General features: G+C 41.1%; 1 protein-coding gene across 4 annotated transcripts in view; it reads left to right on the top strand.

The window, feature by feature from the left end:
- TDRD12 (tudor domain containing 12) overlaps nucleotides 1-14489 on the top strand; it is a 119604-nt gene extending 105115 nt beyond the window's left edge. For 3 of the 4 annotated variants that reach the window (XM_010596104.3, XM_010596103.3, XM_010596101.3), the window contains 6 exons: nucleotides 9189-9298; nucleotides 10628-10691; nucleotides 10780-10893; nucleotides 10980-11133; nucleotides 11218-11284; nucleotides 11880-14489. In XM_010596104.3, the coding sequence (XP_010594406.2) occupies nucleotides 9189-9298; nucleotides 10628-10691; nucleotides 10780-10893; nucleotides 10980-11133; nucleotides 11218-11284; nucleotides 11880-11971 (601 nt within the window). In that variant the 3' untranslated portion in view covers nucleotides 11972-14489. Of the gene's footprint in view, nucleotides 1-9188; nucleotides 9299-10627; nucleotides 10692-10779; nucleotides 10894-10979; nucleotides 11134-11217; nucleotides 11285-11879 lie in introns of those variants that run through there. The other variant, XR_002787310.2, reaches the window with a different exon arrangement.
- Nucleotides 14490-14525: the final 36 nt, after the last annotated feature.

Raw genomic sequence — 14525 nt, 5'->3', positions numbered from 1 at the left:
GAAAATAAAAGCCAAGAAAAACGTAATGACTCAACAAACATAAAGTCAAATACTATGAAAATGAGGATCTCACAATTTACAAAGAAAAACGTCTCAGCACAAAAAAGTAAGTGGAAAAATGAAATTGTCAACAGCACACATAAAAAGGCATCAAAATGACAACACTAAACACTTATCTATAATTAGGCTGAATGTAAATGGACTAAATGCACCAATAAAGAGACAGAGAATCTCGGACTGGATAAAGAAACACGATCCGTCTATATGCTGCCTACAAGAGACACACCTTAGACTTAGAGACACAAACAAACTCAAAGGATGGAAAAATACATATCAAGCAAACAATAAGCAAAAAAGAAGAGGCGTAGCAATGTTAATTTCTGACAAAATAGACTTTAAAGTTAAATCCACCACAAAGGATAAAGAAGGACACTACGTAATGATAAAAGGGACAATTGATCAGGAAGATATAACCATATTAAATACTTATGCACCCAATGACAAGGCTGCAAGATACATACATCAAATTTTAACAGAACTGAAAAGTGAGATAGACACCTCCACAATTATACTAGGAGACTTCAACACACCACTTTTGGAGAAGGACAGGACATCCAGTAAGAAGCTCAATAGAGACACGGAAGATCTAATTACAACAATCAACCAACTTGACCTCATTGACTTATACAGAACTCTCCACCCAACTGCTGCAAAGTATACTTTTTATTCTAGCGCACATGGAACATTCTCTAGAATAGACCACATATTAGGTCATAAAACAAACCTTTGCAGAGTCCAAAACATCGAAATATTACAAAGCATCTTCTCAGACCACAAGGCAATAAAACTAGAAATCAATAACAGAAAAACTAGGGAAAAGAAATCAAATACTTGGAAAATGAACAATACCCTCCTGAAAAAAGACTGGGTTGTAGAATACATTAAGGAGGGAATAAGGAAATTCATAGAATGCAACGAGAATGAAAATACTTCCTATCAAAACCTCTGGGACACAGCAAAAGCAGTGCTCAGAGGCCAATTTATATCGATAAATGCAGACATACAAAAAGAAGAAAGAGCCAAAATCAGAGAACTGTCCCGACAACTTGAACAGATAGAAAGTGAGCAACAAAAGAATCCATCAGGCACCAGAAGAAAACAAATAATAAAAATTAGAGCTGAACTAAAGGAATAATAAAAAAAAAAAACAATTGAAAGAATTAACAAAGCCAAAAGCTGGTTCTTTGAAAAAATTAACAAAATCGATAAACCATTGGCTAGACTGACTAAAGAAATACAGGAAAGGAAACAAATAACCCGAATAAGAAAAGAGAAGGGCCACATCACAACAGACCCAACTGAAATTAAAAGAATCATATCAGATTATTACGAAAAATTGTACTCTAACAAATTTGCAAACCTAGGAGAAATGGATGAATTCCTAGAAAAACACTACCTACCTAAACTAACACAATCAGAAGTAGAAGAACTAAATAGACCCATAACAAAAAAAGAGATTGAAACGGTAATCAAAAAACTCCCAACAAAAAAAAGCCCTGGCCCGGACGGCTTCACTGCAGGGTTCTACCGAACTTTCAGAGAAGAGTTAACACCACTACTACTAAAGGTATTTCAAAGCATAGAAAATGACGGAATACTACCCAACTCACTCTATGAAGCCACCATCTCCCTGATACCAAAACCAGGTAGAGACACCACAAAAAAAGAAAATTACAGACCTATATCCCTCATGAACATAGATTCAAAAATCCTCAACAAAATTCTAGCCAATAGAATTCAACAACATATCAAAAAAATAATTCACCATGACCAAGTGGGATTTATACCAGGTATGCAAGGCTGGTTTAATATTAGAAAAACCATTAATGTAATCCACCATATAAATAAGACAAAAGACAAAAACCACATGATCTTATCAATTGATGCAGAAAAGGCATTTGACAAAGTCCAACACCCTTTTATGATAAAAACTCTCACCAAAATAGGAATTGAACGAAAATTCCTCAACATAATAAAGGGCATCTATGCAAACCCAACAGCCAACATCACTGTAAATGGAGAGAGCCTGAAAGCATTTCCCTTGAGAACAGGAACCAGACAAGGATGCCCTTTATCACCGCTCTTATTCAACATTGTGCTAGAGGTCCTAGCCGGAGCAATTAGGCTAGACAAAGAAATAAAGGGCATCCGGATTGGCAAAAAGGAAGTAAAATTATCTCTATTTGCAGATGACATGATCTTATACACAGAAAACCCCAAGGAATCCTCCAGAAAACTACTGAAACTAATAGAAGAATTTGGCAGTCTCAGGTTATAAGATAAACATACAAAAATCACTTGGATTCCTCTACATCAACAAAAAGAACATCGAAGAGGGAATAACCAAATCAATACCATTCACAGTAGCCCCCAAGAAGATAAAATACTTAGGAATAAATCTTACCAACGATGTAAAAGACCTATACAAAGAAAACTACAAAGCTCTACTACAAGAAATTCAAAAGGACATACTTAAGTGGAAAAGCATACCTTGCTCATGGATAGGAAGACTTAACATAGTAAAAATGTCTATTCTACCAAAAGCCATCTATACATACAATGCACTTCCGATCCAAATTCCAATGTAATTTTTTAATGTGATAGAGAAACAAATCACCAACTTTATATGGAAGGGAAGGAAGCCTCGGATAAGCAAAGCATTACTGAAAAAGAAGAAGGAAGTGGGAGGCCTCACTCTACCGGATTTCAGAACCTATTATACAGCCACAGTAGTCAAAAAAGCCTGGTACTGGTACAACAACAGACACATAAACCAGTGGAACAGAATTGAGAAGCCTGATATAAATCCATCCACATATGAGCAGCTGATATTTGACAAAGGCCCAGTGTCAGTTAATTGGGGAAAAGATAGTCTTTTTAACAAATGATGCTGGCATAACTGGATATCCATTTGCGAAAAAATGAGACAGGACCCATACCTCACACCATGCACAAAAACTAACTCCAAGTGGATCAAAGACCTAAACATAAAGACTAAAACGATAGAGATCATGGAAGAAGAAATAGGGACAACCTTAGGAGTCCTAATACAAGGCATAAACAGAATACAAAACGTTACCAAAAATGACGAAGAGAAACCTGATAACTGGGAGCTCCTAAAAATCAAACAACTATGCTCATCTAAAGACTTCACCAAAAGGGTAAAAGGACCACCTACAGACTGGGAAAGAATTTTCAGCTATGACATCTCCGACCAGTGCCTGATTTCTAAAATCTATATGATTCTGTCAAAACTCAACCACAAAAAGACAAACAACCCAATCAAGAAGTGGGCAAAGGATATGAACACACACTTCACTACAGAAGATATTGAGGCAGCTAACAGATACATGAGAAAATGCTCTCGATCATTAGCCATTAGAGAAATGCAAATTAAAACTACGATGAGATTCCATCTCACTCCAACAAGGCTGGCATTAATCCAAAAAACACAAAATAATAAATGTTGGAGAGGCTGCGGAGAGATTGAAACTCTTATATACTGCTGGTGGGAATGCAAAATGGTACAACCACTTTGGAAATCTATCTGGCGTTATCTTAAACAGTTAGAAATAGTACTACCATACAACCCAGAAATCCCACTCCTCGGAATATACCCTAGAGAAATAAGAGCCTTCACACAAACAGATATATGCACACCCATGTTTATTGCAGCTCTGTTTACAATAGCAAAAAGCTGGAAGCAACCAAGGTGTCCATCAACGGATGAATGGGTAAATCAATTGTGGTATATTCACACAATGGAATACTACGCATCGATAAAGAACAGTGACGAATCTGTGAAACATTTCATAACATGGAGGAACCTGGAAGGCATTATGCTGAGTGAAATTAGTTGGAGGCAAAAGGACAAATATTGTATAAGACTACTATTATAAGATCTTGAGAATAATATAAACTGAGAAGAACACATACTTTTGTGGTTACGAGGTGGGGAGGGAGGGAGGGAGGGTGGGAGAGGGTTTTTTACTTATTAATTAGTAGCTAAGAACTGCTTTAGGTGAAGGGAAGGACAATACTCAATACATGGAAGGTCAGCTCAACTGAACTGGACCAAAAGGAAAGAAGTTTCCGGGATAAACTGAATGCTTCAAAGGTCAGCAGAGCAATGGCGGGGGTTTGGGGACCATGGTTTAAGGGGACTTCTAAGTCAATTGGCAAAATAATTCTGTTATGAAAAAATTCTGCATCCCACTTTGAAATGTCGTTTCTGGGGTCTTAAATGCTAACAAGCGGCCAACTAAGATGCATCAATTGGTCTCAACCCACCTGGAGCAAAGGAGAATGAAGAACACCAAGGTCACACGATAACTAAGAGTCCAAGAGACAGAAAGGGCCACATGAACCAGAGACCTACATTATCCTGAGACCAGAAGAACTAGTTGGTGCCTGGCCACAACTGATGACTGCCCTGGCAGGGAGCACATCAGAGAACCCCTGAGGGAGCAGGAGATCAGTGGGATGCAGACCCCAAATTCTCATAAAAAGACCATACTTAATGGTCTAACTGTGACTAGAGGAAGCCCGGCGGTCATGGTCCCCAGACCTTCTTTTGGCACAGGCAGGAACCATCCCTGAAGACAACTCATCAGACATGAAAGGGACTGGACAGTGAGTAGGAGAGAGATGCGGATGAAGAGTGAGCTATTTGTATCAGGTGGACACTTAAGACTGTGTTGGCATCTCCTGTCTGGAGGGGGGATGGGAGGATAGAGAGAGTTGGAAGCTGGCAAAATTGTCACGAAAGGAGAGACTGGAAGGGCTGACTCATTAGGGGGAGAGCAAGTAGGAGTAAGGAGTAAGGTGTATATAAACTTATATGTGACAGACTGACTTGATTTGTAAACGTTCACTTGAAGCTCAATAAAAGTTAATAAAAAAAAAAAAAAAACTTCCTGAAATAGGTGAATTTAGTGAGACCACAGGATACAAGCTCGAGATCCATAATAAATTATTTTATTGTATACTAGTAAGAATCATAAAAAAAAAAATTAAAAAAAAAAGATCTTTTGATGAGTATAAGTATTTAATTTTTAGGTGGTCCCAGTCATCTAGTTTATCTTCTGGAGTTCATGTATTTTTATTTATGTTTGATATTCTATTTCTGCCGTAAATTGGGGCCCCTAGTGTTGTCCCTGTTTTCTGTCACGATATTTATGGTTTTAGATTTTAAATTTAGGTCTTTGGTCCATTTTGAGTTAGTTTTTGTGTCTGGTGTGAGGTACGGGTCCTCTTGTTTCATTTTTCTGCAAATGGATATCCAGTTTTCCCGGTACCATTTGTTGAGGAGGCCGTCTCTTCCCCATTTAGTGGACTTTGGCCCTTTTTTGGAAATCAAGTGTCTGTAGGTGGATGGATTTACTTCTCTGTTTTCAGTTCTGTTCCGCTGGTCTGTGTGTTTGTCGCTGTACCAGTACCAGGCTGTTTTAACTACCGTGGCTGTATAGTAGGTTCTGAGGTTAGGTAGTTTGAGGCCTTCTACTTAGTTGTTCTTTTTCAGTAATGCTTTACTTATCCAGAGGTTTGTTCCTTACCATGTAAATTTGGTGGTTAGTTTTTCCATCTCATTAAGAACGTTGTTGGAATTTGGATCAGGATTGCGTTGTATCTGTAGATCACTTTCGGTGGTATTGACGTTTTCACAATGTTAAGTCTTCTGTCCGTGAGGATGGTATGTTTTTCCATTTATAAAGATCTCTTTTGGTTCTTGCAGTAGCATGTTGTAGTTTTCTTTGTATAAGTTTTTTTACACCCCTAGTTAGATTTATTCTTAAGCATTTTACCTTTTGGTGGTGGGGGGGGCGGTATTGTAAATGGTTTTGATTTCCTTTGTTAATGTAGAGGAATCCGACTGATTTTGTATGTTGATCTTGTACCCTGCCACTTTGCTGTATTCTTGTATTAATTTCAGTTAGCTTAGCATTGTTGGTGAAATTCACCCAGATAGTACACGCAGCTGTAGATGATAAATTCTTCCTGCTGCATGGTGTTCTGTTGTATGAGTATTGAACGTATCAGAACTAATTTATCCATGGTACTGTTGATGGGGAGATTTCCAGTTTGGGCTACCTTGAGTAGCAGTGCTTTGAACATGCTCCGACTTGTCTCTTGGTGCACTCACATAAACATTTTAATGGAATGGAATTGCAGAGTCATAATCAGGGCCGTTGTCCAACTGTTCTCCCAAGTGGTAGTACCAGTTTACACTCCCACAAGCTGCCTGCAAAGACCATGAAAGCAGACTCCCAGCCCCCAGAGAGGTGGAGGATGGGCAGGACATATGTCTCCGCCAAAGGACTTGTGTCGAGAATGCCTTCTAATCAGTAAGAAAATTGTGGGCAATTAGTAGAAAAAGTGGGCAAAAGACTCGAATGTACACTTCTCAAATGCCCAATTAATATATGAAAATGTGCTCAAACATATTAGTTATCAGGGAAATACAAATTAAAATCACAATGCAGTACCACCACACCCGCCAAAAGGGTAAAATGAGAGAAAAAAAAGGCCAGGTGTTGGCAAGCATGTGGAGCAATGAAGCTTTTAAAAGTGTGACTGTGGTGCCATTATCACGCCTAACAAAGCTGGCAGTAATTCCTTAAACTGCATGTGTCTGGTAGCAAAACGCTGCAGCATTTCTGTAGTCTGAACTTTGTTTCAGTCGACCAGACTAACAGATAGTTTTCATTGAAGTTGCCATTAAGTGAAGTTGAAGTTCTAAAGTTTATTCATTCATTCGGCAAACGTTCTTTTCTGGGGGATATAGTTGTGAACAAAACAGATGAAAAGCCGCCCCTTCAAGGGGACTGTGTGACAGTAGAGAGAGAGAAATGATGAACAGACAGTAGAGAATACCTAGTGGGTCAGATGGTGATGTGTGAGGCAGAGCAAATTAAAGCAGAGAAGGAAGATAGGATGGGTGGAGGTAGTAGGGGCTGAGGAGGAGAGAGTTGGGCAAGGATGCCGTGTAAGTGAGGCATGATCCGTGCAGATATCTGGGAGAAGATTCCTGCAGATACAGGGAAAGCTTGGTGGTGAGTTCCAGGAACAGGGAGAGTGATACTGTGACCAGAGCAGCAAACAAGGGGAGAACCAGGGGAGCAGAGGTCAGAGGACTCTTCGGGTGATGAGATCTTGTTGGCCACTGTAAGATTTTGGCTCTTATTCTGAGAAGGCAGGAGCCATGGAGGGTTTGGAGCAGAGGAACGACTTGGTCATAAGACTCTTCTTGGCTGCTGTGTTGAGAATAGACTGAAGGCAGGGATGGGGGACAAAGCCTTGGCAAGAATTCAGGCGAAGATGATGATGCTTAGACTAGCATGGTTTTGCGGAAGTGGTGAGAAGTAGCAGGTTTTGAATATAGTTTGAAGACAGAGCTTACAGGATTTCGAGCCCCCAGATTTGTTGTGAGAGTTTGGCTTCCTGGAGCTGCCTAATGGGATTTAAAGCTGTGATACTGGATAAGGGCCCTGGGGTGGTGAATGTAAAGGTCCAGGGATTAAACCCTGGGGCCACCAATGTGTAGAGGTGGGGGAGCTGTGGGGACATCAGCAGAAGAGAAGGAAGACTGAGAGAGTGCTGTCCTGGATGGCAAGTGAGGAAAGTGTGTCATGGAGCAGGGAGTTGTGCCAGATGCTGCCGAGAGGCCTAGGCAGGTGAGGATGAAGAGCTGACCACCAGATTGAGCTACATGATCACTGGTGACCTGGAAAGGTTCCTAAATTGCTGCTAAAACCAGAGAAATTTAGAAGACCTTGGTTAAGATTAAAATAGTATAACTCTGAAAATTTGCAGTTTTCTGTCTTAATAAAGTTGGGACCCATTCTGAAATTCTTACGTGATATCAAGGGACCCAGAATAGCCAAAACAATATTGAAAAAGAAGAGCAAAGTTGGAGGACTCACACTTAACCAATTTTAGGTTTTACCACAAACATATAGTAATCAAAACAGTGTGGTACTGGCATAAGGAAAGACACATAGACAGTAAAATAGAATTGAGAGCCTAGAAGTAAACCCCCACATCTATGGTCAATTGATTTTTGACAAGGGTGCCATTCGGTGGAGAAAGGACAGCCTTTTCAACAAATGGTGCTCGGGGGAACTGGATGTCCACGTGCAAAAGAATGAAGTGTGACTGGACAATGGGCTGGAGCAAGATGCTGATGAAGAGTGAGCTACTTATATCAGGTGGACACTTGAGACTGTATTGGCATCTCCTGTCTGGAGGGGAGATGGGAGGGTAGAGAGGGTTAGAAACTGGCAAAAGGGTCACGAAAGGAGAGACTGGAAGAAGGGAGCGGGCTGACTGATGAGGGGGAGAGTAAATGGGAGTATGTAGTAAGGTGTATATAAGCTCATATGTGACAGACTGATTGATTTGTAAACTTTAACTTAAAGCACAATAAAAATTATTTAAAAAAAAAAAAAGAAGTGTGGGATCCTTATGTTACACCATAAAAAAGAACCCAAAATGGATCAAAGACCGTAGTTTGTGGTGCCTGTGGGATTAGGATATATGTTCCTGCTGTCTACACATCTTCAGGAAGCAAAGATTTCATCGTACTTAGAAGATACCCTTTTACCAGAATAACTAGATGGTGCCTGGCTACTGTTATTGAACATTTTGATCAAGGATGGATCCTGATCAAAAGGAGGGAAAATGTGAACCAGAGTTTCAAATTCTGATGAAAACCAAACTTACTAAACCCACTGAGACTGAGGGAACCCCCAAATCTATTGCCCTGAGATAACTGTTAAATCTGGAACTGAGACCATCCACTTACGTCATCTTTAAGGAAACAACAGTCTAGCCCAATTGGTAAAAAAATGTTTGCCTTGACTATTAACCCCTTTTAAAGAATTATCTACATGAGGTCAAATTTGTAACAGTGATTCTGAAGCATAGATGAAAAGTTCAGGGGGCAGTGAGTCTAAGCTAACAGCAGTAAAAAAAAAAAAACAGGCAGAGATGAGAGAATGGTCATCTGTAATGAGTCTTAGACTACTCGAGTCTGACTCATTTATTGAGAAGTTCCTGTAGAGAGCCGCATTTTGTGAGCATCTCCTCAAGTCCCAGAGGTTTGGATAACCTCTGCCTCTTCTTCCTAGGAACCCTCCATCAGTGGAAGATGCTGCTGGTCTGAAGAACACAGGGAAAGAGGACGGGGGTTCAGAGAGAGGTGCTGATTCTCAGACGAACTCAGAAAACCCAAAGCACGGTCAGTGCTGTTACTTAAAAGATAGCTAACTTAAAATCATGACTGTTTTGAAAATCTTTTAACGTGGATTTCCCACTTGTAGATGCATCACAGAGACAGTGACAGAGCTGATAATTGCCCAACTGTTACTATGTGTGACAGTTCTGCTTCCAGCAGTTTATTTTGTAACTTTTTCCGTTTTAGTTGTTTGAGGCACTACACGCAGCCGATGAAGTCCACAGATCCTCAGTGTACAGCTTGGGGATTTTTTACATATTTCCACGTCCACTAACCACACCCAGATGAAACTATCGAACATCTCTAGAATCCCAGAAGCCATGTCCCTTCCCTGTCTGTATGCTCCCTAGTCATCAGTATTCTGACTTCATCCCCATTAGCTTTGCCAAATGGGACACATAGTATACACTGCTGTATCTGACTTGTTTCACTCAACATTACATCTGTGAAATTCATCTGTGTTATTGCCAATAGCGGTTGTTCTTTTTTATTGCTGAGTTTTATTCTATAATATGAATATACCACAATTTATCTCTTCTCTTACTGATAGACACTTGGGGTGTTTTCAGTTTTCAGCTATTGTTATTGAAACTGTCAATGAACATAAATGCAACGCCAGATCAAATGATAGAGGGGTAAATCAGATCAAAGACGATCTAAAAAGGCCAAAACATGTATAAAAGAGAATATAAAAACTGGAAGAAAATCAGCTATGAATGTTCTTGTTCAAGTCTTTGGATGGAAGCTGAAAATGTTTTAGAATGAGAGATTTAACTAGCATTGTTATAGAAAACGTTAATTTGTGTTCCGTACTGGTTCATGTGCATAGTGGGTTGCTGTTCTAGAAGCCATCTTTAATGGGGTCCTGGTGGTGCTAACCAGAACGTTGGCAGTTCGAATCCACCAGGCGCTCCTTGGAAACCAAATGGGGCAGTTCTGTTCTGTCCTGTAGGGTCACTGTGAGTCAGAATTGACTCCATGGCAGTGATTTTTTTTTTTTTTTTTGTGGGTTAAGATAGACCCAAAGCAGCCTGCATATTTGTAAGCTGTAGTTGCTGATTGCAGCGGGGTTCCTTTTCAAAGGCCTAACTGTACTTTCCTGTTAATTTTAATGTTTGTCAAAGCCTGCTTTTAAAATGTTAAGTTTTACTGATGTACACTGTAATTTTTTCTGATTGTTCTTTGCAACTGGATACAGAGTTACTATGAAATTTACCTGAGTAATTTCTCAGCTAAAAGTTTGCTTAAAGTGCAAAAGAAGTATACGTACATATGTTATAGAGTTACATATAAATAATAATCTGTGGAAAACTTGACTTTGATTCTGTACAGAGGTTTTATCTAAAAACATTGGAGACACTTCCATTAACAGAACTACGCAGCCGGATCTGAAAAGGTAGGCCCGTCCTTTGGTCTGAGAGCTGACTTTCCTCAGCTAGCGAGCAAATGCTGATGAGTATGTAAGCCGCTTTCTTTTCTTCTAGTTTTCACCCACAGATAAAATGGTTTCAGAAGGACGATGTGATCATCTTAAAGATAAAAATAAGGAACGTAAAAGATTACCAGTGTAAATATTTTCAAGATAGAGTCATTTTCTGGTAGGTTTGTGCATATTTTATGAAGTTAATTAGAAATAATTTCTGGTGTTTTAAAAGACTAACTTCACTTCTTTTTATAAACCTAGTGCCTGGGTAGGAGACAAATTGTACCAGGCTGATATGGAGCTTCAGGCAGACATAACAATAGACGACTGCAGATGTGTGATTCAAAATGAGGAGCCTGTCATCACTCTTGCGAAAGCGAGAAGGGAACGTTGGTGCCGCTTACTCAAGCGGAAGGTGAGCTGACATTAACTGCGGCTGGTCTTATCACTGTTGGCATGTTCTGTTCTCTCACTTAATGTAAAATGTTACATTGAACAGAATCCGAATGTGGCTTTTGATTTTGATCACTGGGAAGAATGTGAAGAGGACAGCCACTTCTCCAAGGGTAAGGTGCCACACACCTATTCGCCACAGAGGCTTGCAGGTCCTGAGTGCCGGGGGGTGGACAGACCACTCGCTCAAGCTTGTGGCCTTGGTGGAAATGCGTACTTAATGTAAGACCGGTTGCCATCGAGTCGATTCCGACTCATAGCGACCCTATAGGACACAGTAGAACTGCCCCATAGGGTTTCCCAGGAGCACCTGGTGGATTCAAACGGCCGACCTTTTGGTTAGCAGCTGACCACTGCACCACCAGGGATCCTGTTCATGTAAAGCCCTTAGGAATTAGTTTTCTTCTTGTGGTTGATCTTGGTGTTAAATGTCCTGGTTTGAGTATGCATCAGCCCTTGGTTATAAATACAGCTTCTTAAAGTTAAAAAAAAAAAAAAAAAGTGTAAAAAAACACTTTTACAGATACTGTTTTCAGGAGAATATGGACGGACAGATAATACCTGCTCATTCCTGACCTAAAATAATGAAGATACAAATAAGTGGCAAAATAGAGCTAGAAACCAGGGGACTGTCTCTGCATTGATCAGAAGATTAGGGAAAATATTAGTCTGTAATTAACATATTTTTATAATATCTAACTTTTTTAGTTGTAAATTCTAAAAGCCCATCCTGCAAAGTGGCAAAAGTCGTTGAAAACAGTGACACCACTTCAGAGGATGACAAAAGCGAGAGTGAGTGAGATCATGAAGTAAACCCTGAAGCGTGGCCAGAAGACTTTGAACAAACCGGACATTGCTGTGCGACTGAAGGTTAAGAAAAAAAGCAGTAACGCCCCCCACCTGATTTCACCTGAAGGATCAGTTATTACCATCAGCTTGTGGTAGTGGGGTTTGTAATGGTGAAAAATTCTGCGTCAATTTAAAGCTGAGCTGATGATGAGAAGGCTGTCCACAGAGGGCCCGAGCAGCGCAGCAGACAGTGCTGGTCACACGCCCAGGGTATCCGTCTGTTCTCCTCATTGCCTCTGACAGGAAGCTAGCTCATCCTGACACGTTCAAGTTTGAGTGATAAAGAGCAAACCATGACATCTAGGTAATGAAATGGAGTTAGTTCACTAGTGATTGTTTTTTTCACGTAGACTTAACGTTTAGTACATTTCTTAAAAGCCTGGTCTTACAGATTCATACTCAGCTCTGTAACAGACCCTTTAGCCATGAGTTAGTTGGGATTAGACATGACTGCCTACGTGTACCAACAGTCGGTATTCCTGAGATAGCGATAGGTCCTATGTGTAAGTTTACTTCTGATGAAGAGAGAGTCCAAGGATAAAAACGGGATTGTCTCAGCAATACCTGCAAGACCAGGGACCTTGTGGAGATAAAGCTACTGCTCCTGAGTAAACCTCTGGACCTGCAGAGTCCTGGGCAAACAGGACAAGGGTTTCTCTTTAGGGGAAACTTAAGAAGGACCTGTGGGGTGCCTGGAGGAAGCGCTCGGTATGCCTGGAAATGATACCCTAAAAGCATGCCTGGCCCCGCCTGAGGGGGAGGGCTTGGCCCCCACGTGGTGAAATGATATGTGAGGAGTGTGTAGCCATTACCACTGCAATGTAAGAATACCCAGAGGCTGACTTTTCATGTTTGTTAACTGAAAAGTTAGGAAGGTGACCTACTGGGAAATGTAGAACCCTGTTTATAGAGCATGGCCTTTGAGTGACTGTCCCGAGACCTTTATTCTTGAAGTTTACATCAGAAAGCACAGGTGACCGTGGTTACATACATCCCAGGTATAAGCCACCGCTTGAAGCAGAGGTACAGTCTGCCGTGGAGCTGTTCTGTCAGCAGCCCTGGATCATCCCTGGGTCTCAGTTTCCTCATCTGTAAAACAGGACATCCAGCTCGTGGCCTGGCCTCACCTCACCTCACCGCCGGGAGTGCCCGCCGCGTGCTGCTGGTCGGCTCGTTTTTTCTGCACGGTGGCTGTGATGGGTGGTCACAGCACTGCCCTCCAAGGGGAGGATGTGGTGTCCTGCTGCCAGGAGCGTGTCCTTCCTGCAGCTGTGACTTTCACAGGTTGGCTGGCAGGTATCAAGTTGGCCCACAAAGTAAGTTGGTGATTTTCCTTTTTCTTGGCCACGTTGGCCTGGCTCTTCAGGAAGCAGAAGATTCTGGTGTCTTTATTGGTAAAGGTTTTTACTCTGCAGACTCTTCTGATGTCCTTACCAGCTGTCCGTTTCTACAGACAGAGCCTTTTTCCTGACGGTGGAGATCGCTGGGTTGGCGATGAGTCCTCGCTAGGCGTGTGGGCTTTCCTGACTCAGGCCTTAGCTACCTGTTTATGCCCTGTGTGTTTGGTCGCTTGTAAAAGGGAGCAAGTAACCAGAGCAAGTAAGAGAGCTGCACAGGTATTTGTACCCCACACAGGAATGGCGAGTGGTCCAGCTTACAGAGAAGTGGTGATGACACTTCTCTCAGGGAGCTACCAAAGAGCTGAGAGAAAATACTGCAGGAGGGGCATTATGTTTAACTCTGTTGGTTCTTTCAGACATGTTAAATTTACTAATATTTCAAGTTCTTACTGACACTTTGTAGGACGTAAGACGAAGACTTATGAAGGGTAACCACTAAGTAATTGGTTTTCTGTTCTGCTGTTAGTACACTGGTTTCGTGTTCGGGGTGAATTTCTAAAACGCAAGGGGAAGTACTTCTGGCACCGTGCTCCTCAGATCGTTTGTGTACTTTGTCAGTTGTAGTGCGAATCTCCTTTGGGGAACGTCATCAATAAAGTTTCAGTTGTTTTCACAGAAATGTTTGCTTTGACATTTTTTAAAACATCATTTTCCCTGAGTGCCAGATACAAAATACAATTTTATTCGCCACACTGTGTTCGACAGCAGTGGGTTTTTAATGGGTTATGTTTTGGCCACAGTGCCAGTGGGGCTTGTTGGGGAGCCTGTGACGCGGACCACCGACAAAGGTGATGACACTGGGCACACAGGCCAAGAGTCTGAAGTCACTAAGACAGCATTTTGGTTAAAATGCAGAGTGTTCATTTTTTTCATTTCCTTAATTTCAACTTCTTACCAGTTTTATTTTTTAGAGAGGAGCTTGGCTAAATTTTCTACTAATGAGAACTGAGACATATTTTGTACTAGGTTCTAACAGTATGATCAAATCCAAGTTCATTTTCAGAGGCATGGGAAGACATGCTTTTTCCTTGTCCTGATGTCTTTCCGGAAACCCTGGTGGTGCAGTGGTTAAGTGCTCTGGCTGCTCCAGTCAGCTTTGCAGTGG

Source organism: Loxodonta africana, chromosome 21 (genome assembly GCF_030014295.1).
Source record: "Loxodonta africana isolate mLoxAfr1 chromosome 21, mLoxAfr1.hap2, whole genome shotgun sequence".
NCBI classification, from domain to species: Eukaryota; Metazoa; Chordata; class Mammalia; order Proboscidea; family Elephantidae; genus Loxodonta; species Loxodonta africana.
Note: the sequence above shows the minus strand (reverse complement) of the source record. Positions and strands in the feature narration are given on the sequence as shown.